A 21,847-nucleotide genomic window follows, 5' to 3' on the forward strand; every position below is an offset into this window, starting at 1 on the left:
CAGATACAAAATATTTGTTTAACGTTTCTGCCATTTCCTTATTCCCCATAATCATTTCTCCTGTCTCAGCCTCTAAGGGACCAATGTTTACTTTTGCTACTCTCTTCCTACATACTTGTAGACAATCTTACAATCTGCTTTTAGATTTCTTGCTCGTTTTTTGTCATTGCATTTTTTCCCTTTTTTATCAATTTTTGGTCAATCTTTGCTGGTTTCTGAAACTCTCTCAATCCTCAGGCTTACTATTATTCTTTGCAACATTATAAGCTTCTGTCAATCTAATGCTATCCTTACCTTTAGTTAGCCACGGTTGGATCACTTCCTGTGGAGTTTTTGTTTCTCAATGGAATGTATTTTAGTTGAGAATTATGAAATATTTCTTTAAATGCTAGCCACTGCTTATCTACCGCCATACCTTTTTAATCTATTTTTCCAATCTACCTCAGCCAACTTGCCCCTCACCTATGTAATTGGCTTTATTTAAGTTTAAGACACTAGTTTTGGACTTAGGCAAGTCACTCTCTCAAAAGTCACTCTCTCAAAATTAATGTGAAGTTGTAACATATTATGATCACTCTGCCCCACTGGATCCTTTACTATGAGGTTGCTAATTAACCCTGTCTTATTACACAATACAAGTTCTAACATTGTTGGTTCCATGACATTTTGTTCCAGGAAACTGTCCCGAATGGATTCCATGAACTTGTCCTGCAGACTCTTGCTCCACAGCCCTGTAGGTTACGGCTCTTCAAGTGTACACCCAAGTACTTTTTAAATGTGCTGAGGGTCTCTGCCTCTACCACCCTTTCAGGCAGTGAGTTCCAGACCCCTATCACCCTCTGGGTGAAAAAAATTACATCTGCTCTGCACCCTGTAGTGGATGGACTGGGGAGAAAGGTCTTTACTAGCCGAGGCATAGAATATAAGAGCTGGGAGGTAATGAGTGAACTGTATGGCTAGGCCGCAGCTAGAATACTGCGTGCAGTTCTGGTCACCACATTACAGGAAGGATGTGATTGCACCAGAGGGTGCAGAGGAGACTTACGGGGATTTTGCCTGGGCTGGGGAATTTTTGCTATGTGGAAAGATTGGATAGGCTGGGGTTGTTTTCTTTGGAACAGAGAAGGCCAAGGGGAGACTCGATTGAGGTGTATCAAATTATTAGGGGCCTAGATTGAGTGGATAGGAAGGACCTATTTCCCTTAGTGGAGAGGTCAATAGCCAGGGGGCATAGATTTAAAGCAGATGGTCCAAGGATTAGAGGGGTTTTGAGGAGAGCTTTTTACACCGAGGGTGGTGGAGGTCTGGAACTCACTGCCTGAAAGGGTGGTAGAGGCAGAGAACCTCATCACGTTTAAAAACTGCTTGGAGTGCCGTAAGCTACACGGCTACGGACCAAGTGCTGGAAAGTGGGATTAGAGTGGATAGATCTTTGTCAGCTGGCTTGGACAAGATGGGCCGAATGGCAGCCTTCTGTGCAGTAAGTTTCTATGATTGTGTAACCCGGGGAGGATGGGCCCAGTGAGATCAGACAGTGTGTAACCCGGGGAGGATGGGCCCAGTGAGATCAGACAGTGTGTAACCCGGGGAGGATGGGCCCAGTGAGATCAGACAGTGTGTAACCCGGGGAGGATGGGCCCAGTGAGATCAGACTGTGTAACCCGGGGAGGATGGGTCTAGTGAGATCAGACAGTGTGTAACCCGGGGAGGATGGGCCCAGTGAGATCAGACTGTGTAACCCGGGGAGGATGGGCCCAGTGAGATCAGACAGTGTGTAACCCGGGGAGGATGGGCCCAGTGAGATCAGACAGTGTGTAACCTGGGGAGGATGGGCCCAGTGAGATCAGACAGTGTGTAACCCAGGGAGGATGGGCCCAGTGAGATCAGACAGTGTGTAACCCGGGGAGGATGGGCCCAGTGAGATCAGACAGTGTGTAACCCGGGGAGGATGGGCCCAGTGAGATCAGACAGTGTGTAACCTGGGGAGGATGGGTCGAGTGAGATCAGACAGTGTGTAACCCGGGGAGGATGGGCCCAGTGAGATCAGACTGTGTAACCCGGGGAGGATGGGCCCAGTGAGATCAGACAGTGTGTAACCTGGGGAGGATGGGCCCAGTGAGATCAGACAGTGTGTAACCCGGGGAGGATGGGCCCAGTGAGATCAGACAGTGTGTAACCTGGGGAGGATGGGCCCAGTGAGATCAGACAGTGTGTAACCTGGGGAGGATGGGTCGAGTGAGATCAGACAGTGTGTAACCCGGGGAGGATGGGTCGAGTGAGATCGGACAGTGTGTAACCCGGGGAGGATGGGCCCAGTGAGATCAGACAGTGTGTAACCCGGGGAGGATGGGCCCAGTGAGATCAGACAGTGTGTAACCCGGGCCCAGTGAGATCAGACCGTGTGTAACCTGGGGAGGATGGGTGCGGTGAGATCAGTCAGTGTGTTACCTGGGAAAGATTGCCCCAGCTTCGGTTTTCCTAAAGCACAGGGAAATTGTACATTTCTATCCAGAACTTTGGTGATTTGCTGGAAGCCCAGGCGGGCGTGGCGGGGATCTGAGAAAAGGGACAACATCAGACAGAAGCACTCGGACCCAAACTTTTATTTTTATGAAGCGGAAGAAATGTCTATATTACATTACTTCACACTGTTGATATTGTTATTTTCTGTCCTGCCATAATTAGATCTCCCGGTGAAAGACTGAGTGATTGAGAGAGGTTCACAGCTGAGAGTAAACCGGGATTGTAGACTGAGGAACGACAGCAGGTGATCCAACACAGGATTGTGAGAGCACCAACCGGAGAGAACTCTTCCGATTCAAAGAGCTTCCAGAGATCAACCGGGGAAAAAGGTCAGAGAGAGTCCCATTGACTCAGATACACACTGGTCCTGGAGATGGACTGGGGAGAAAGGTCAGAGAGAGTCCCATTGACTCAGATACACACTGGTCCTGGAGATGGACTGGGGAGAAAGGTCAGAGAGTCCCATTGACTCAGATACACACTGGTCCTGGAGATAGACTGGGGAGAAAGGTCAGAGCGAGTCCCATTGACTCAGATACACACTGGTCCTGGAGATGGACTGGGGAGAAAGGTCAGAGAGTCCCATTGACTCAGATACACACTGGTCCTGGAGATGGACTGGGGAGAAAGGTCAGAGAGTCCCATTGACTCAGATACACACTGGTCCTGGAGATAGACTGGGGAGAAAGGTCAGAGAGTCCCATTGACTCAGATACACACTGGTCCTGGAGATGGACTGGGGAGAAAGGTCAGAGAGTCCCATTGACTCAGATACACACTGGTCCTGGAGATGGACTGGGGAGAAAGGTCAGAGAGTCCCATTGACTCAGATACACACTGGTCCTGAAGATGGACTGGGGAGAAAGGTCAGAGAGAGTCCCATTGACTCAGATACACACTGGTCCTGGAGATGGACTGGGGAGAAAGGTCAGAGAGAGTCCCATTGACTCAGATGATGTCCCCACACTATTATTGCAGATTTGGTTTGCCCAATCTATACATAGCTTAAAATCCCCCATGATTACTATATTACCCTTGCTACATGCACCTCTAGTTCCCTGAATTATACGCCGCCCTACATTACAACTACAGTTTGGGGGCCTATAAACACCTCCAACCAATGTTTTCTGCCCCTTGCTGTTTCTTGGCTCCACCCAAACTGATTTTTTTACTTTATTTTTGGAGCTAAGTTCATTTCTCCCTCCTGTCTTTATCCCATCCTTTATCGATATGAAACCAGAACTGTGCCCGGTACTCCGGTGTTGTCTCACCAAAGCCCTGTCCAATTGTAGCAAGACTTCCTCACTGTTGTATTCCAACCCCTTGTAATAAAGGCCAACATGCCATCCGCCTGCCCAATTGCTCGCTGTACCTGCATGTTAACTTTGTTTCCTGTACGAGAACACCTAAATCTCTCTGAACACTAACTTTTAATAATTTTTCACCATTTAAAAAAGGTTCTGTTTTTCTGCTCTTCCTACTAAAGTGAATACGCACACATTTCCCCACATTATATTCCATCTGTCACCTTACTGCCCGCAGACTTAGACTGCCCATATCCCTTTGCAGGCTCTGTGTCCCCATAGCTTACTTTCCCACCTAGCTTTGTATCAGCAGCAAACTTGGATACATTGCACTCGGTCCCTTCATCGAAGTCAGTAATGTAGATTGTAAATAGCAGAGGCCCAAGCACTGATCCTTGTGGCACCCCACTAGCCTGCCAAGCTGAAAATGTCCTGTTTATCCCTACTCTCTGTTTTCTGTCAGTTAACCAATCCTCTATCAATGCTAATAGTCATAACGGCACAGAAGGAGGCCATTCGGCCCACCCAGTCCGTGCCGGCTCTCTGTAGAGCAATCCAGTCAGTCCCATTCCCCCGCTCTATCCCCGTAGCCCTGCAAGTTTATTTCCCTCAGGTGCCTATCCAGTCTCCCCTTGAAAACATTGAGTGTCTCCGCTTCCACCACTTCCGTCGGCAGCGAGTTCCCGGTCCTCACCACTCGCTGTATAAAAAGGTTTTTTACTCACATCCCCCCCCCCCCCCCCCCTTGTATCTCTTGCCCAAAACCTTAAATCTGTGTCCCCTAGTCCTCGTACCATCCATTAGTGGGAACAGCCTTTCCCTGTCCAGCCTATCCAAACCCGTCATAATCTTGTACACCTCGATCAAATCACCCCTCAACCTCCTTTGCTCTAATGAAAACAAATCCAGCTTCTCCAACCTGTCCTTGTAGCTAATATATTCCCCTCAACCCCATGAGTCCTTATCTTGCACAGCAACCTTTTATGTGGCACCTTATCAAATGCCTTTTGGCAATCCAAATATTTTACATCCACCAGTTCCCCATTATCTATCCAGCTAGTTGCATCCTCAAAAAACAGTAATAGCATGATTTCTCTTTCATAAAACCATGTTGACTCCGCCTGATCATATGATTTTCTAAGTGCCCTCTTACCCCTCCCTTAATAATGGATTCCAGCATTTTCCTGACGCCAGGCTCACTGGCCTGTAGTTCCCTGCTTTCTCTCTTCCCCCTTTCTAGAATAGCGGGGTTACTTTTTCTACCTTCTAATCCGCTGGGACTGTTCCAGAATCTAGGGGATTTTGGAAGATCACAACCAATGCATCCACTCTCTCTTCAGCCACCTCTTGTAGAACCCTAGGATGTCGGCCGTCAGGTCCTGGGGATTTGTCGGATTTTAGTCCCATTAGTTTCTCGAGTACTTTTTTTCTCGCAGGAACTGAAAGTAATTGATGTCAGTCCTTTCATTAGTCCCTTGGTTCCCTGCTATTTTTGGTGCGCTATTTGTGTCTTCTACTGTGAAGACAGATACAAAATATTTGTTTAAAGTCTCTGCCATTTCCTCATTTCCCATTATAATTTCTCCTGTCTCAGCCTCTAAGGGACCAATGTTTACTTTTGCTACTCTTCATGTTTACTTACTTTCAGAAGCTCCTACAATTTTTAAATGTTTCTTGCTGGTATACTCATTCGATTTTCTCCCTTTTTTAATCAATTTTTGGTCATCGTTTGCTGGTTAACAGAATTAAACTTCCCAATGCAATTTCACATGCTAAAGGTCTGCTTCTGTAAATAGCATTCAGGTACATTTATCGTTTATTACTCGCTCAGGAACAAAGAGTTCGAGGTTGATACCATAGAAACTTGGGACCAGACAGCACAGAATGAGGCCATTGGGCCCAGCGGGCCTGTAGCGGCTCTTTGAAAGAGCAGACCAATGTGTCCCACTCCCCTGCTCTGTGCCCAGAGCACTGCTAATGTTCTCCCCTTCGTGTATTTCACTAATTCAGGTTTAAAAGTTACTATTGTCTCTGCTCCCATCACTCATTCAGACATTGCATTCCAGATCATAACACGATGCCTAAAAACAATCTGATCTTACCTCCCCTCTGGCGTTTTGTCAATTACATTAAATCCGTCTCCTCTGTTTACCGACCCTTCTGTCAGTGGGTACAGTTGCTCCTTCTTTACTCTATGGAAACACCTTCATGATTTTGAGCACCTCTATTAAATCTCCCAATTAACATTTTTCTGCTCTAAAGAGAACCTGTGAGGAGTCGGCAGCAGCAGCGAGGAGGCATAAATACAGCGGGAGGCCGAGGACAGCGCGGACCTGCGAGGAGTCGGCAGCAGCAGCGAGGAGGCATAAATAGAGCAGGAGGCCGAGGACAGCGCGGACCTGCGAGGAGCCGGCAGCAGCAGCGAGGAGGCATAAATAGAGCGGGAGGCCGAGGACAGCGCGGACCTGCGAGGAGTCGGCAGCAGCAGCGAGGAGGCATAAATACAGCGGGAGGCCGAGGACAGCGCGGACCTGCGAGGAGTCGGCAGCAGCAGCGAGGAGGCATAAATACAGTGGGAGGCCGAGGACAGCGCGGACCTGCGAGGAGTCGGCAGCAGCAGCGAGGAGGCATAAATACAGCGGGAGGCCGAGGACAGCGCGGACCTGCGAGGAGTCGGCAGCAGCAGCGAGGAGGCATAAATAGAGCGGGAGGCCGAGGACAGCGCGGACCTGCGAGGAGTCGGCAGCAGCAGCGAGGAGGCATAAATACAGCGGGAGGCCGAGGACAGCGCGGACCTGCGAGGAGTCGGCAGCAGCAGCGAGGAGGCATAAATAGAGCGGGAGGCCGAGGACAGCGCGGACCTGCGAGGAGCCGGCAGCAGCAGCGAGGAGGCATAAATAGAGCGGGAGGCCGAGGACAGCGCGGACCTGCGAGGAGTCGGCAGCAGCAGCGAGGAGGCATAAATACAGCGGGAGGCCGAGGACAGCGCGGACCTGCGAGGAGTCGGCAGCAGCAGCGAGGAGGCATAAATACAGCGGGAGGCCGAGGACAGCGCGGACCTGCGAGGAGTCGGCAGCAGCAGCGAGGAGGCATAAATACAGTGGGAGGCCGAGGACAGCACGGACCTGCGAGGAGTCGGCAGCAGTGAGGAGGCATAAATACAGTGGGAGGCCGAGGACAGCACGGACCTGCGAGGAGTCGGCAGCAGCAGCGAGGAGGCATAAATAGAGCGGGAGGCCGCGGACCTGCGAGGAGTCGACAGCAGTGAGGAGGCAGATACAAGTCCGGCGAATTCCAAAAGTACAGTAAAATCGAGGAGAGACGTCACAGGACTGCAGGAAAGAGTCTGAGAGCGGGAGCAGTCAAACTACAACTGCAAAACCGCTAAAGTGACGTCGCAACCAGGGAAGGAGCTGATTGGGAAGTAGGACCCGGTGAGTATTTATACAGCCCAGTCGTTGAAGTAAAAGTAAGGTCTCTAGTTTAGCGTAAGTAGTGTTTAAAGGGAAGTAAGGTCCCTAGTGTATTTAATATTCTTTAAAGGGAGTAAATTAAGGGTAGGACGTGGCAGGGCAGCTCGGCAGTGTGGAGTGCTCCTCCTCTGCTATGTGAGAAGTCGGGGACACTTTCGGTGTCCAGGGCGAACATGTGTGCAGGAAGTGTCTCCAGCTGCAGCTACTCGAAATCCACGTTTCTGAGCTGGAGCTGCGGCTGGAGTCACTGTGGAGCATCCGCGAAGCTGAGATCTTCATAGATAGCTCGTCTAACGAGGTGGTCAGACGGAATGGGTGACCGCCAGACAGAGTAAAAGAACTAGGAAGGTAGTGCAGGGTCCATCTCCCTCGCCAACAGATTTTCCGTTTTGGATACTGCTGGGGGAGATGCTTTCTTGGGAATGCAGCAAGAGCCAAGTCCGTGGCACTACGAGTGGCTCAGCTGCACAGGAGGGGAGGAAAAAGAGTGGGAGAGCAATAGTGATGGGGGATTCTATCGTAAGGGGAACAGATAGACATTTCTGTGGCTGCAGATGTGACTCCAGGATGGTATGTTGCCTCCCTGGTGCCAGGGTCAGGGATGTCACTGAACGGCTGCAGGGCATTCTGAAGGGGGAGGGCGAACAGTCAGAGGTCGTGGTTCACATGGTACCAAGGACATAGATAGAAAGCGGGATGAGGTCCTGCAACAAGAATTTAGGGAGCTAGGTAGCAGATTAAAAAGCAGGACCTCAAAGACTGTAATCTCTGGATTGCTCCCGGTGCCATGTGCTAGTGAGTATAGGAATAGGAGGATAGAGCAGATGAATGCGTGGCTAAAGAGTTGGTGCAGGAGGGAGGGCTTTAGTTTCTTTGATCACTGGCTCTGTTTCTGGGGAAGGTGGGACCTGTACAAGTCGGACGGGTTGCACCTGAACCGGAACGGGACCAACATCCTTGCAGGGAGGTTTGTTAGTACTGTTGGGAGTTTAAACTAACTTGGCAGGGGGATGGGATACAGAGTGGAGCTACAGTAGAGGGTGATGCACAGCCAAATATAGAGGAAAAAACAGGTCAGCCTGCAAGGCAGAGCAAATATGTAACGGCACAAGGGAGCATGGCAAGGCTGGATGGCATTTATTTTAATGCAAGGAGTCTTGCGAGTAAAGCAGATGAATTCAAGGTGTTGATGAACACATGGGAGTATGATATTGTTATCACAGACATGGTTGAGGGAGGGGCAGGACTGGCAGCTCAGTATTCCAGGGTATAGAATCTTCAGGCAAGACAGAGGGGGGTATAAAAGAGGAGGGGGTGTTGCAATATTAATCAAGGAGTCAATTACTGCTGTAAGGAGGGATGATATCTTAGCAGGTTCTCAATGATTTATCTCCAGAAGGTTCCTGAACACCGGCACTAGACTGATTCGCCTGTCGTTCATTGGTTTACCACACGCCCCGTTTTTAAACAAGGGGGTAACATTTGCAAATCCCCAGTCCTGTGGCACCACTCCCCTATCCAAGGAGGATTCAAAGATTGTGGCCAGAGCCAGACTTCTCTCAGTAACCCAGGATGCATCCCATCCAGACCATGACACTTCCACTTTGAGCGCTGTCAACTGTTTCACTACATCCTCTTGGTCTATTTATATCCTGTCCAATTTCACTACCACCCTCTCCTTCACTGTAACATTGGCAGCATCCTCTTCTTTAGTGAAGGCAGATGCAAAGTACTCATTCAGTACCTCAGCCATGCCCACTGCATCCACCAGAAGATTGCCCTTTTGGTCCTTAATCATCGCACCTTTCCATTGACTCTCCTTTTAGGCTTTACATGTTTAAGAAAGATTTTAATGTTCCCTATTCTATTCCCACTAATCGTTCCTCAGTTTTTCCGTGCCCCTCTTAGTTTGTTTTTGATTTCTCCTCTGTACTTTCTGTATTCAGCTTGATTCCCTACGGTGCTGCTGTTGTTGTCGTGTGTTTATTATACCAGAGTCTGCGTGTGTCAAACAGCAGAAAACTCCATCTTACAAGGTCTCAAATTGGGTTATAACTTAATGCCGGCGAATAACATCAACTTAAGTTTGGAGAAACATAGAAACATAGAAGATAGGAGCAGGAGTAGGCCATTCGGCCCCTCGAGCCTGCTCCGCCATTCAATGAGATCATGGCTGATCATCCAAATTCAGTACCCTGTCCCTGCCTTCTCCCCATATCCCTTTAGCCTTAAGAAATATATCCAACTCTTTTTTGAATATATTTAATGAACTGGCCTCCACCGCCCTCTGTGGCAGAGAATTCCACAGGTTCACCACTCTCTGGGTGAAGAAATTCCTCCTCATTTCAGTCCTAAATGGCTCACCCCTTATTCTTAGACTATGACCCCTGGTTCTGGACTCCCCGGCCATCAGAAACATCCTTCCTGCATCTAGTCTGTCCAGGCCTGACAGAATTTTATAAATTTCGATGAGATCCCCTCAATCTTCTAAACTCCAGTGAGTATAAGCCCAATCGACACAATCACTAGGGACAGGGTCACTGGCAAGGCTTGGAAGCTAAGCAGAGCCAGGCCTGGTTAGTACCTGGAGGGGTGACCATCAGGGAAGACCAGGTGCAGAAGGTCACGGAAGGAGCCCCGAGGAGGGGCGGTTGGTGAGAAGGTCACGGAAGGAGGAGCGGCTGGTGAGCAGGCCCGGGCGTTGGGCTGAAGATTGTCGGACAGGAGGAATGGTGGAAATGGAATGGCTGCGCGCACCGACGCAGCGGCTTTGCTTCTCCCAGTCATGGGAGCTTGCAAGATCACATTTTGTTGTTCATGTACTTGTGCAATGACAATAAAGTTGAATTATTATTTATTTATTTATTATTATTCCTGCCATCCCAGGTATCAGCCTGGTGAATCTTCGCTGCACTCCTTCCATGGCAAGAACATCCTTCCTCAGGTAAGGCGACCAAAACTGCACACAATACTCAAGGTGCGGTCTCACCAAGGCCCTGTACAACTGTAGCAAGACATCCTTGTTCCTGTACTCGAACCCTCTTGCTACGAAGGCCAACATACCATTTGCCGCCTTAACCGCCTGCTGCACCTGCATGCTTACCTTCAGCGACTGGTGCACAAGAACACCCAGGTCTCTTTGCACTTCCCCTTCTCCCAATCTATTGCCATTCAAATAATAATCTGCCTTCCTGTTTTTGCCACCAAAGTGGATAACCTCACATTTATCCACATTATAGTGCATTTGACATGTTTCTGCCCAATCACCCAATCTGTCCAAATCGTACTGGGGTTTCACGACATCCTCCTCACAGCTTACCCTCCCACCCAGCTTTGTGTCATCTGCAAATTTGGAGATATTACATCCAATTCCCTCGTCCAGATCATTAATATATATTGTGAACAGCTGGGGTCCTAGGACCGATCCTTGCGGTACCCCACCAGTCACTGCCTGCCCCTCGGAAAACGACCCGTTTATTCCAACTCTTTGCTTTCTGTCCGCCAACCAGTTCTCTATCCAAGTCAATACCTTGCCCCCAATCCCATGTGCCTTAATTTTGCATGCTAATCTCTTATGCAGGACCTTATCGAAAGCCTTCTGAAAGTCCAAATACACCACATCCACTGGTTCTCCCTTATCTATTTTACCAGTTACATCCTCAAAAAAATTCCAGTAGATTAGTCAAGCACGATTTACCTTTGTAAATCCATGTTGACTTTGTCCGATCCTGTCACTGTTTTCCAAGTGCTCTGCTATTACATCTTTTATAATGGACTCTAGCATTTTCCCCACTACCTATGTCAGGCTTACCGGTCTGTAATTCCCCGCTTTTTCTCGACCACCTTTTTTGAATACTGATCCGGGACTGAATCACTTTCACATTTCCCCAGTGGGGAAAGGGAAGGACGCTGACTGAGAGTTTGTTAGACACACAGCGGGACACGCGCACACGTGGAGAATTATAATTGTGAAACAGCAGTCAGATCAAACCAGTTATGTATTTAAGAGGTTTCCAGATATTGCAAGACCCCTAAAGATATTGCGTCACCAATCTGCTTAAAGTTACACCACTGTTAATATTAGTGGAGCAGTGGTGAATGTCCTCGCCTCCGACAGTGCTCATTGGTCAAGTGCTGACACCATGAGCCATGTCCTCGGCTTTATTACAAGAGGAATAGCGAATAACAGCAAGGAAGTGATGTTCAACTGTTAGAACAGACTGGTTAGGCTTCAGCTGGAGTCTGGTTTTCAATTCTGGGAACCACACTTTAGGGAGGATATCAAGGCCTTGGAGACGGTGCAGAAGAGATTTGAGAGAATTGTACTAAGGATCAGGGACTTCAGTTCTGGGGAGAGACTGGTTTGTTCTCTTTAGAGCAGAGTTGGTTAAACGAAGATTGGTTTTGATGAGTAAATAAGGAGGAACTGTTTCCATTGGCAGAAGGGTCGGTAACCAGACGATGCAGATTTAAAGTGAGTGGAGAAAGAGCCACAGGCGAGGTGAGGTAACATTGTTACACAGCGAGTTAGTGAGATCTGGAATGCATTGTCCGAAAGGGTGGTGAGGTAACATTGTGTTACACAGTGGGGCAGTAATTCGGGTCGGGGGCTTGCCGTGCGTGCAAGGCCCCGATATGCACTTACCCGACGCGCCTGCCGTTCACCTCCAGGGACGCCTGGAATTCCTTTTTTAAACTGAAGAATCCCGGGCAGTGTCTGACGTCACGCCGCCCAGGAGTGCAGCCAGCGCGAAGCCGTAGCGCGCTGTGCAACTGAGACACGCCCCTTGAGGTCTCAGTTTAATAGGACACGCCCCCAATGTTTCTCACAAGCTGCTAAGCATTTTTACATGCAAAGCAGCATTTTAAATAGGTTTTTGGTATTTATATGAAACTTTTGGTAACTTTTATAAACTTTTAAAAATGTTTACATTCTGTTTAAAACTACTTCAGATTCTTCAAAATAATTAAAGCAATTTAAAGACTTTTAAAAGCCTTAAGAATTTTTTTATTCCATTTATTTATTTAGCAATGTCGTCGTCATACGTGTCTTCACACTGTTCCCTTTTGCGTAGCGGTAAGCATCCCCGCCGCTGGGCCAGAAGGAGTAGGGTTTCGAACCCCGCTCCAGACAGTCCCGGCAAGTGGAGTCGGAGCTCCAACTATAAATTCTGGGTGGACATCCAGCGGGATACTTGCGTCCGCGGGTGTGGGTGCCCCCCCCCCCTCAGATGGGTTGTGGGAGCCCGTAAAACCCTCACGCCATAGGACTAACCACCCTAATGGCTGGTATGAAGATGGTTATGGTCACGGAAGGAGCGTTAACGTGGCCAGAAATCCTTCCACCACTTCATACAGTTCCCGAAAGGGAACAGTGTGAGGATACGTACGACGATGACCTCTTGCGCAATGCACCTCCTTGGACCCTCAGTCGCAGATGCGAGGGGGCAAATCGTGCAATTGTTAAATTTTTCATTTTATTGACATGTAAAATGTTGGCCCAGTATTTACCTTCCAAACGCGCGAGTACGGTCGGGGTACTTACACGTCTGGCCGGAGGAAATGCCGGTTTTCAGCATGCACAGCGCATGCGGGGAAAACCGGAATTTCCTGTCCTCTGAACGAAGGGGGTCAGAGGCAGAACGCGTGCGACTGTACAGGCAGCGCGTGCGCAGTAAAGTTCGCCGCTTTCAGTGAGGTCAAGTCCTTACAACTTACACATGAGAAAAAAGCATGAGTACAGTTGCTCCAGAGGCTGCGGAGGAAGGTATTTCTTATCGTGGAGCTTCTGAAAGGCAATATTTTTGTTTGGGAAAGGGAGGAAAGTTATTTTAAGAAATGCTGAGGTAAGTTTTAAAGTTTATTTTTGTTTTTTAAAACTGGTTTTCAGTACTGTAGGTAGAAGGATCAATTGTGGCTATGTGAATTGAATTTGCTGTGTTTATTAAATGTAAAAATGACTCCAACATTTTAAAGAAAGAAACTTTTCATCAGTAATATATTCTTTTAAGTAATTATGTATGTATGTCTGTATATATTCCTTTGCGTGTTATGTATATATTCCTTTACTTATGTGTATGAATGTATTAATTATGACTTTCAGAGAAAGTAACTTATTGGAAAATCATAATTAAAAACATACATTCATACACATAAGTAAAGGAATATAAAACTACATACATATACGTAAAGGAATATATGCAGACATACATACATAATTACTTATTACTGATGAAAAGTTTCTTTCTTAAAAGTGTTGGAAATGTTACATTTCTCATTTTAGAACACTCATTCTCACATTCAATTCACACAGCCACAATTGCTCCTTCTACCTACCGTACTGAAAACCCGTTTATAAAAAATAAAAAAAATTTAAACTTTAAAACTTACCTCACCATTTCTTAAAATAACTTTCCTCCCTTTCCCAAACAAATATTGCCTTTCAGAAGCTCCACGATAAAATATATCTTCCTCCGCAGCCTTGGAGCAGCAACTTTACACATGCTTTTTTCAAGCGTAACTTGTAAGGACTTACCCTCACTGAATCCATGAATGAAATCGACGAAGTTCACTGCGCAAGTGCTGCCTGTGCAGTCGCACGCGCTGTGCCTCTGAACCCCTTCGTTCAGAGGACTGGAAATGCCGGTTTTCTCCGCATGCGCTGTGCATGCTGAACGCCGGCATTTTCTCCGGCCAGACGCGTGAGTACCCTGACCGTACTCACACGTTTGGAACGGAATTACTGGGCCAGCGAGTTAGTGTGATCTGGAATGCATTGCCTGAAAGGGTGGTGAGGTAACATTGTGTTACACAGCGAGTTAGTGAGATCTGGAATGCATTGTCCGAAAGGGTGGTGAGGTAACATTGTGTTACACAGCGAGTTAGTGTGATCTGGAATGCATTGCCCGAAAGGGTGGTGAGGTAACATTGTGTTACACAGCGAGTTAGTGAGATCTGGAATGCATTGCCCGAAAGGGTGGTGAGGTAACATTGTGTTACACAGCGAGTTAGTGAGATCTGGAATGCATTGTCCGAAAGGGTGGTGAGGTAACATTGTGTTACACAGCGAGTTAGTGAGATCTGGAATGCATTGTCCGAAAGGGTGGTGAGGTAACATTGTGTTACACAGCGAGTTAGTGTGATCTGGAATGCATTGCCCGAAAGGGTGGTGAGGTAACATTGTGTTACACAGCGAGTTAGTGAGATCTGGAATGCATTGCCCGAAAGGGTGGTGAGGTAACATTGTGTTACACAGCGAGTTAGTGAGATCTGGAATGCATTGTCCGAAAGGGTGGTGAGGTAACATTGTGTTACACAGCGAGTTAGTGAGATCTGGAATGCATTGTCCGAAAGGGTGGTGAGGTAACATTGTGTTACACAGCGAGTTAGTGAGATCTGGAATGCATTGTCCGAAAGGGTGGTGAGGTAACATTGTGTTACACAGCGAGTTAGTGTGATCTGGAATGCATTGCCCGAGAGGGTGGTGAGGTAACATTGTGTTACACAGCGAGTTAGTGAGATCTGGAATGTATTGCCCGAAAGGGTGGTGAGGTAACATTGTGTTACACAGCGAGTTAGTGAGATCTGGAATGCATTGTCCGAAAGGGTGGTGAGGTAACATTGTGTTACACAGCGAGTTAGTGTGATCTGGAATGCATTGCCCGAAAGGGTGGTGAGGTAACATTGTGTTACACAGCGAGTTAGTGAGATCTGGAATGCATTGCCCGAAAGGGTGGTGAGGTAACATTGTGTTACACAGCGAGTTAGTGAGATCTGGAATGCATTGCCCGAAAGGGGTGGAGGGAGCAGATTCTGTTGTAACATTGAAAAGGGAATTGGATAAATACTTGAAGGGAAAACATTTACAGGGCTATGGGGAAAGAGAGGGGCAGTGGTAATAATGGGATCGCTCTTCCAAAGAGTCAGCACCGGTGTGATGGGCTGAATGACCTTCTGTGCTGTATCATATTATGGGTCTATGATGCAGCCTCGCCCAGTCAATGGAGGTGCCTGATGGGCTGAATGACCTTCTGTGCTGTATCATATTATGGGTCTATGATGCAGCCTCACCCAGTCAATGGAGGTGCCTGAGAGGCTGAATGACCTTCTGTGCTGTATCATATTATGGGTCTATGATGCAGCCTCGCCCAGTCAATGGAGGTGCCTGATGGGCTGAATGACCTGTGCTGTACCATATTATGGGTCTATGATGCAGCCTCGCCCAGTCAATGGAGGTGCCTGATGGGCTGAATGACCTTCTGTGCTGTACCATATTATGGGTCTATGATGTAGCCTCGCCCAGTCAATGGAGGTGCCTGATGAGGCGATCTCGGCACCGCAATTTCAATCCACCAGCAAATCCCAAGAAGCAGATATTGAAACAATCCAATCTGCCTCCGGCGCTACAGTAATCGGTTACTAGGCACCAGAAGCAGCATCATCGGTTCAATATTGGCCAACAATATAGGTGTGGATAGAAAGACAAAAGTTAACCCATTGCTGGAGATTTGCGATCTGCGATCAGGGAGCTAGGACAGGAAGCACATGAGGATCAGTTTTATGGGATGGACAGTGGAGGCCATGACATGGAAAAGAATGCCAGATGAGACTATATGGAATGCTGTGGGAAGGTGAATGATGGACAAGGAAGGGTTACACACCATGGTCACAGTCACAGAGATTGTAGTTTGTGACAGTTCGGGGCAGATTAGATTTACATCGAAACTGCAGCAGAGAAACAGTCCATTCGGCTCTAGTGGTCTATGCTGTGTTTATACTCCACGGGAGCCTCCTCCCACTCTAATTACATCTTGACACCGTGTCCACATAGACGTTCGAGGGCGTTAGACTCGCGACACCAATATTAAATAACATTCAGAATGCCGGAGAACCCACCCTCCTGGAGTGGATTGAGCGAGTTTGTCGCGCTCCCCTCACTTCAGGAAAAAGAGAGGTCATTTACGTTGGACCGAAAAAGGATCGATCAGAGAATGTTCTAACTGGTTAGAAGTTAGGAACTGTGGATGGGCAGAGAGAACGAGGGGTCCACGTAACCTTAACCGCAGAGCTCGGCCGTTCAGGGGTGATGTTACAAAGCATTTCTTCAGACACGGTGTAGTGGAAATCTGGAACACTCGCCCTCAAGAAGCTGTTGAGGTTCGGTCAATTGAAAATGACAAACTGTGATTGATAGATTTGTGTTAGGCAATGGTATTTAGGGATATGGAACCAAGGCGGGGAGATGGAGTTAAGATACAGCTCAGCCATGATCGAATTGAATGGAGGAACAAGCTGGGAGTGAATGAGTGGCCTACTCCTGTTCCGATGTTCCTGTGCCTCTATTTATAAAGCCAATGCTCCCATATACGTTTCTAAAAGCCTTATCGTCCTGTCCTGCCACCGTCAAAGATTTCTGTATCTATACCCCCAAGTTTTACTGTTCCTGCAACCCTTTAAATTGTACCAGTTGGTTTAAATTGCATCGCCTCATTCTTCCTTCCAAAATGCAGCATTTCACACTTCTCTGCATTAAATTTCACCTGCCATGTGTCTGCCCATTTCACCAGTGTCTCTATTTCCTCCTGAAGTCTTCTGCTATCCTCCTCACGGTTTACGACTTTTCCGAGATTCGTGTCATCGACAAACTTTTAAACTATGCCCTGTATACCTAAGTCCATGTCACTGAAATAAATCAAAGAGCAGTGGTCCTAATCCCGCCCCCTGGGGACACTGTAAACTTCCCTCCAGTGTGAACAATATCGGTTCACAACTACTGTCTGTTTTCTGCCCCTTCACCAATTTAGTATCCACGCTGCCACTGCTCCTTTAATATCATTGGCTCCAATTTTGTTCACCAGTCTATTATGAGGTACTTTATCAAAGGCCTTCTGAAAGTCCAGAAACAGAACATCAACTTCACTACCTTCATCAACCCTCTCCTATTTCATCCATTGGCTCATTCAAGTCAGCCAGGTTAGATTTGCCTTTAAATAAAATCCATTTTGTCTGTCGCTAATAAACCCATGTTCTTCCAAGTGACGGTTAATTGTGTTTCGGAAATAACACCGATGTTAAGCTGAGTCGCCTGTAGTTATTTGGTTCATCGCGCTCTCCTTTTTTGAACAGTGAAGTAACGTTTGCAGCCCTCCCGTCCTCTGGCACCTTTCCCATATCCAAGGATTGGAAGATTGTGGCAGAGTGGGTGACATTTCTACTTTGAGCCCTGCCAACCAATTTAGTACATCGTCCTAATCGATTTATATCCTGTCCAATTTCTCTAACACCTCCTCCTTTACTGTACGATTGGCAGCATCCTCTCCTTTCGTGAATACGGAGGCAAAGTGTTAATTTAGTACCTCAGCCATGTCCTCTGCTTCCACAAGATTGCCTTTTTGGTCAGTAATCGGCCCCACCTTTCCTTGGGCTATTCTTTCACGCTTTATATGTTTATAAAAGGCATTAGTGTTCCCTATTATGTTACCACTAATCATTTCTCACACATTCTCCCTGCCCCTCTGTTGCTTTTGTGTGTTTATTACACTAGTGGCAGCGTTAGTGAAACAGCAAAGTGCTGAATTTTACAAAGACTCAAACTGGTACTGAATTAACAATCGCTTTTACATTTCCACAGTGGGGAAAGGAAAGACTGCTGATTGATAGTTATAATGCACGGGCACACACAAATGGAGAATTATGATTGTAAAACAGCAGTCAAATCCACCAGTTGTATATTCATGGTGTTTTCTGAGAACCCAGAGGTTGGGTGATTGGGCAGAAGCGTGGCAGATGCAATATAACGTGGATAAATGCGAGGTTGTCCACTTTGGTGTCAAAAACAGAAAGGCAGACTGTTATCTGAATGGCAATAGATTGGGAGAAGGGGAAGTGCAACGAGACCTGGGTGTCCTTGTGCACCAGTCGCTGAAGGTAAGCATGCAGGTGTAGCAGGCGGTGAAGAAGGCAAATGGTATGTTGGCCTTCATAGCAAAAGGGTTTGAGTACAGGAGCAAGGATGTCCTGCTGCAGTTGTACAGGGCCTTGGTGAGACCACACCTTGAGTACTGTGTGTAGTTTTGGTCGCCTTATCTGAGGAAGGATGTTCTTGCCATGGAAGGAGTTCAGCGAAGATTCACAAGGCTGATCCCTGGGATGGCAGGAATGACGTATGAGGAGAGATTGGGTCGATTGGGCTTATACTCGCTGGAGTTTAGAAGAATGAGCGGGGATCTCATCGAAACTTATAAAATTCTGACAGGTCTGGACAAATTAGATGCAGGTAGAATGTTCCTGCTGGTCGGAGAGTCCAGAACCAGGGGTCATAGTCTAAGGATAAGGGGTAAGCCATTTAGGACAGAGATGAGGAAGAATTTCTTCACCCAGAGAGTGGTGAACCTGTGGAATTCTCTACCACAGAAGGCGGTTGAGGCCAAGTCTTTAAATATATTCAAGAAGGAGTTAGATATATTTGTTAGAGCTAAAGGTATCAAGGGATATGGGGAGAAGGCAGGGACAGGGTACTGAATTTGGATGATCAGCCATGATCTCATTGAATGGCGGAGCAGGCTCGAGGGGCCGAATGGCCTACTCCTGCTCCTATCTTCTATGTTTCTATGTAAACGGAGCAAGCTTGGGGTTTGATGTGGTAGAAGGCGAACGAGATGAGAACGGAAATAATCTAGAGTGAGCAAAGGCCCAAAAATTAAACAGTCTGGAACAGAACATCAATTCGTCTTCTCTTATCATGGAGAAATCAAATATTTGACACACTGTGTGTTTGAAACAAAGCTTATTTATTCACTGAAATAACAACAGAAAATGCTGGAAATACTCAGCAGGCCAGGCAGCATCCGTGGAGAGAGAAACAGAGTTAACGTTTCAGGTCTGGGACCCTTCATCAGAACTGGAAAAAGCTGGAGATGTAACAGATATTACGAAGGTAAGAGGCAGGAAAGTTATCCTGGGTGGATCTGAAACACGAAGGGTGGAAGTTCAGTTGGAATCCACGTGGAATAAGTTGGAACCGGAGACAGGTGCTGAGGAAAGAGATGTGGCTGTGAAACCGAGTCTTGGAAAATGTTGGGGATGGCAAAATCATACAGCATGAAAAATGGGAGTAAGGGTTAAAGTCTGAAATTGTTGAACTCAATGTTGAGTCCAGAAGGCTGTAGCCAAATCGAAAGATGAGGTGCTGTTCCTCGAGCTTTATTTATTCACTATTTAAAGAGAATATTAATCTCCAGCGCAGATACAGGAGTTATTAAGATCAGCAGAAACAAACCATGACTACTAGAATGAACATGGTTCAGTCCTCAATCTGATCACAGTAAATCATGTTCCATTCACTAATCTGGTCTTTTACCCAGCATTCCCCGCGGTGGACCACGTGCCGCACCCAGACTACAAGAGCCCAGCGCGCTGGCGCGGGAGGGGCCGGTATATTGAGCATGCGCAGTGCGTTACTGGAGATGGAGAGGGGCTGAAGCCGGGAGCGCGATGGTGCAGCCGGTAAAAATCGCGACGGAGGGAGTAATGGACCGGTAGGTGGGTGGGAAGGCTTCATAAACAACTCGTGCAGGAGGCAAGCCCCCAATAATAAGCTGAAGATCCCGTGTTTGCAGTTGTGGGGATTTCTTCCCCTTACAGGCCCAGGTTAACGGCAGCCATCTTTGTAAAGGAGGGCGGAACGTTTCCGTGCGACGTCACCCTATGCCTGAGACAAAGATCCATCTTTGTAAAGGAGAGTGGAAAGTTTCAGTGCGACGTCACCCTATGCCTGAGACAAAGAGCCTTGTGTCCAATGCGGGGAATAAAGGCCCACAGCCTCCCCGGGCCCCGGGCCCTGAACAAGGGACTGGAGAAACTCGCTGCCCTGCGGATCAGACAATCAGCCGGCTCTGGTCCCGCCCCTCGGGCTCTCCGATTGGTTGGAGGACCCGCCGCCGGCTCGCTCCTCCAGCCCCGCCCACTGGGTGCCGCTAGTCCCGCCCCTCGGGCTCCCCGATTGGTTGGAGGACCCGCTGCCGGCTCGCTCCTCCAGCCCCGCCCACTGGGTGCTGCTAGTCCCGCCCCTCGGGCTCCCAGATTGGTTGGAGGACCCGCCGCCGGCTCGCTCCTTCAGCCCCGCCCACTGGGAGCCGCTAGTCCCGCCCCTCGGGCTCCCCGATTGGTTGGAGGACCCGCTGCCGGCTCGCTCCTCCAGCTCCGCCCACTGGGTGCTGCTAGTCCCGCCCCTCGGGCTCCCAGATTGGTTGGAGGACCCGCCGCCGGCTCGCTCCTCCAGCCCCGCCCCGCTCGCTCCATATTGGTGGGAAGCTGCCGTCAATCAGGCCGTGGGCCCGGGTGACGTGTCCCCGAGGAGATCACGTGCACCGTCCAAGTGCCGCCGCTCGGTCCGGGGCTTCGCGGACTCAGGTTTTTCTATTTCGCTCGATTCTCTCCCGATCCACCCCGCGCCATTCTCCACCCAATCGGAGCGGAGAAAACTCACTTTGCGTCACCGATCACGACTCTGGACCCGACACCAAGGCCTTTCCCTGGAATGGCCCCGCGCCGACTCCGTCCGGCAGGATCCGAGTGCGCAGGCGCAGCTCCGAGTGGGTTTGGTCTCCTCTGGGCATGCGCGGTCATTACCCTTGGTGACCGGGAGGGGTCACTGTGCTGGAGTTGGCCCAAACCGCCGCTCCGAGTGCGCATGCGCGGGCTCTCGTCTGTCAATCAACCAACCGCCAGAAGAGGTCGCTGGTGAGACCAGTGAAGAAAGAAAGACTTGCATTTATATAGCGCCTTTCACCACCACCGGACGTCCCAAAGTACTTTACAGCCAATGAAGTACTTTTGAAGTGTAGTCACTGTTGTAATGTAGGAAATGCGGCAGTCAGTTAGCGCACAGCAAGCTCCCACAGACAGCAATGTGATAATGACCAGATAATCTATCATTTTTTTATGTTGATTGAGGGATAAACATTGGCTCGGACGCTGGGGATAATTCCCCTGCTCTTTCCCACATTACAACAGTGACTACTTCATTGTAGTACTTCATTGGCTGTAAAGCACTTTAGGATATCTGGTGGCACTATATAAATGCAAGTCTTTCTTTCCTGAAATAATGCCATGGGATCTTTTACATCCACCTGAGAGAGCAAACAGGGCCTCTATTTAACATCTCATCCGAAAGACGGCACCTCCGACAGTGCCGCACTCCCTCAGCACTGCACTGGAGTGTCAGCCTGGATTTTTGTGCTCAAGTCTCTGGAGTGGGACTATGAACCCACAACTTTCTGACTCAGAGGCGAGAGTGCTGCCCACTGAGCCACTGGCTGACACTAAAGAGCAAGCAGTTCTGACGAATGGTCATCGACCTGAAACGTTAACTGTTTCTCTCTCCACAGATGCTGCCTGACCTGCTGAGTATTTCCAGTATTTTCTGTTTTTATTAAAGAAACGAGGGAGTGATTGCTGACAGGAAGAATGTTGGGTCATCCTGTGCATGCGCACCTCCCTGGCGGCTGAGGCGAAACACCGACTCGCCCGCACCTGAGCCGCTCACGC

The 21,847-nt window shown here is 48.4% G+C and overlaps 1 protein-coding gene across 1 annotated transcript; it reads left to right on the forward strand.

Annotated features, from left to right (window-relative positions):
- The first annotated feature begins 939 nt into the window (after positions 1-939).
- Positions 940-10,155, forward strand: LOC147081781 (uncharacterized). Its single transcript, XM_085980677.1, has 3 exons — positions 940-943; positions 2,756-2,852; positions 6,090-10,155. Exons 1-3 carry the CDS (start codon positions 940-942, stop codon positions 6,973-6,975), a joined length of 987 nt encoding a protein of 328 aa, XP_085836803.1. The 3' UTR covers positions 6,976-10,155.
- The last annotated feature ends 11,692 nt before the right edge of the window (positions 10,156-21,847 follow it).

The sequence above is a fragment of the Somniosus microcephalus genome, unplaced genomic scaffold (genome assembly GCF_052327205.1).
Source record: "Somniosus microcephalus isolate GS21.2 unplaced genomic scaffold, FLI_Smic_1.0 scaffold380, whole genome shotgun sequence".
NCBI classification, from domain to species: Eukaryota; Metazoa; Chordata; class Chondrichthyes; order Squaliformes; family Somniosidae; genus Somniosus; species Somniosus microcephalus.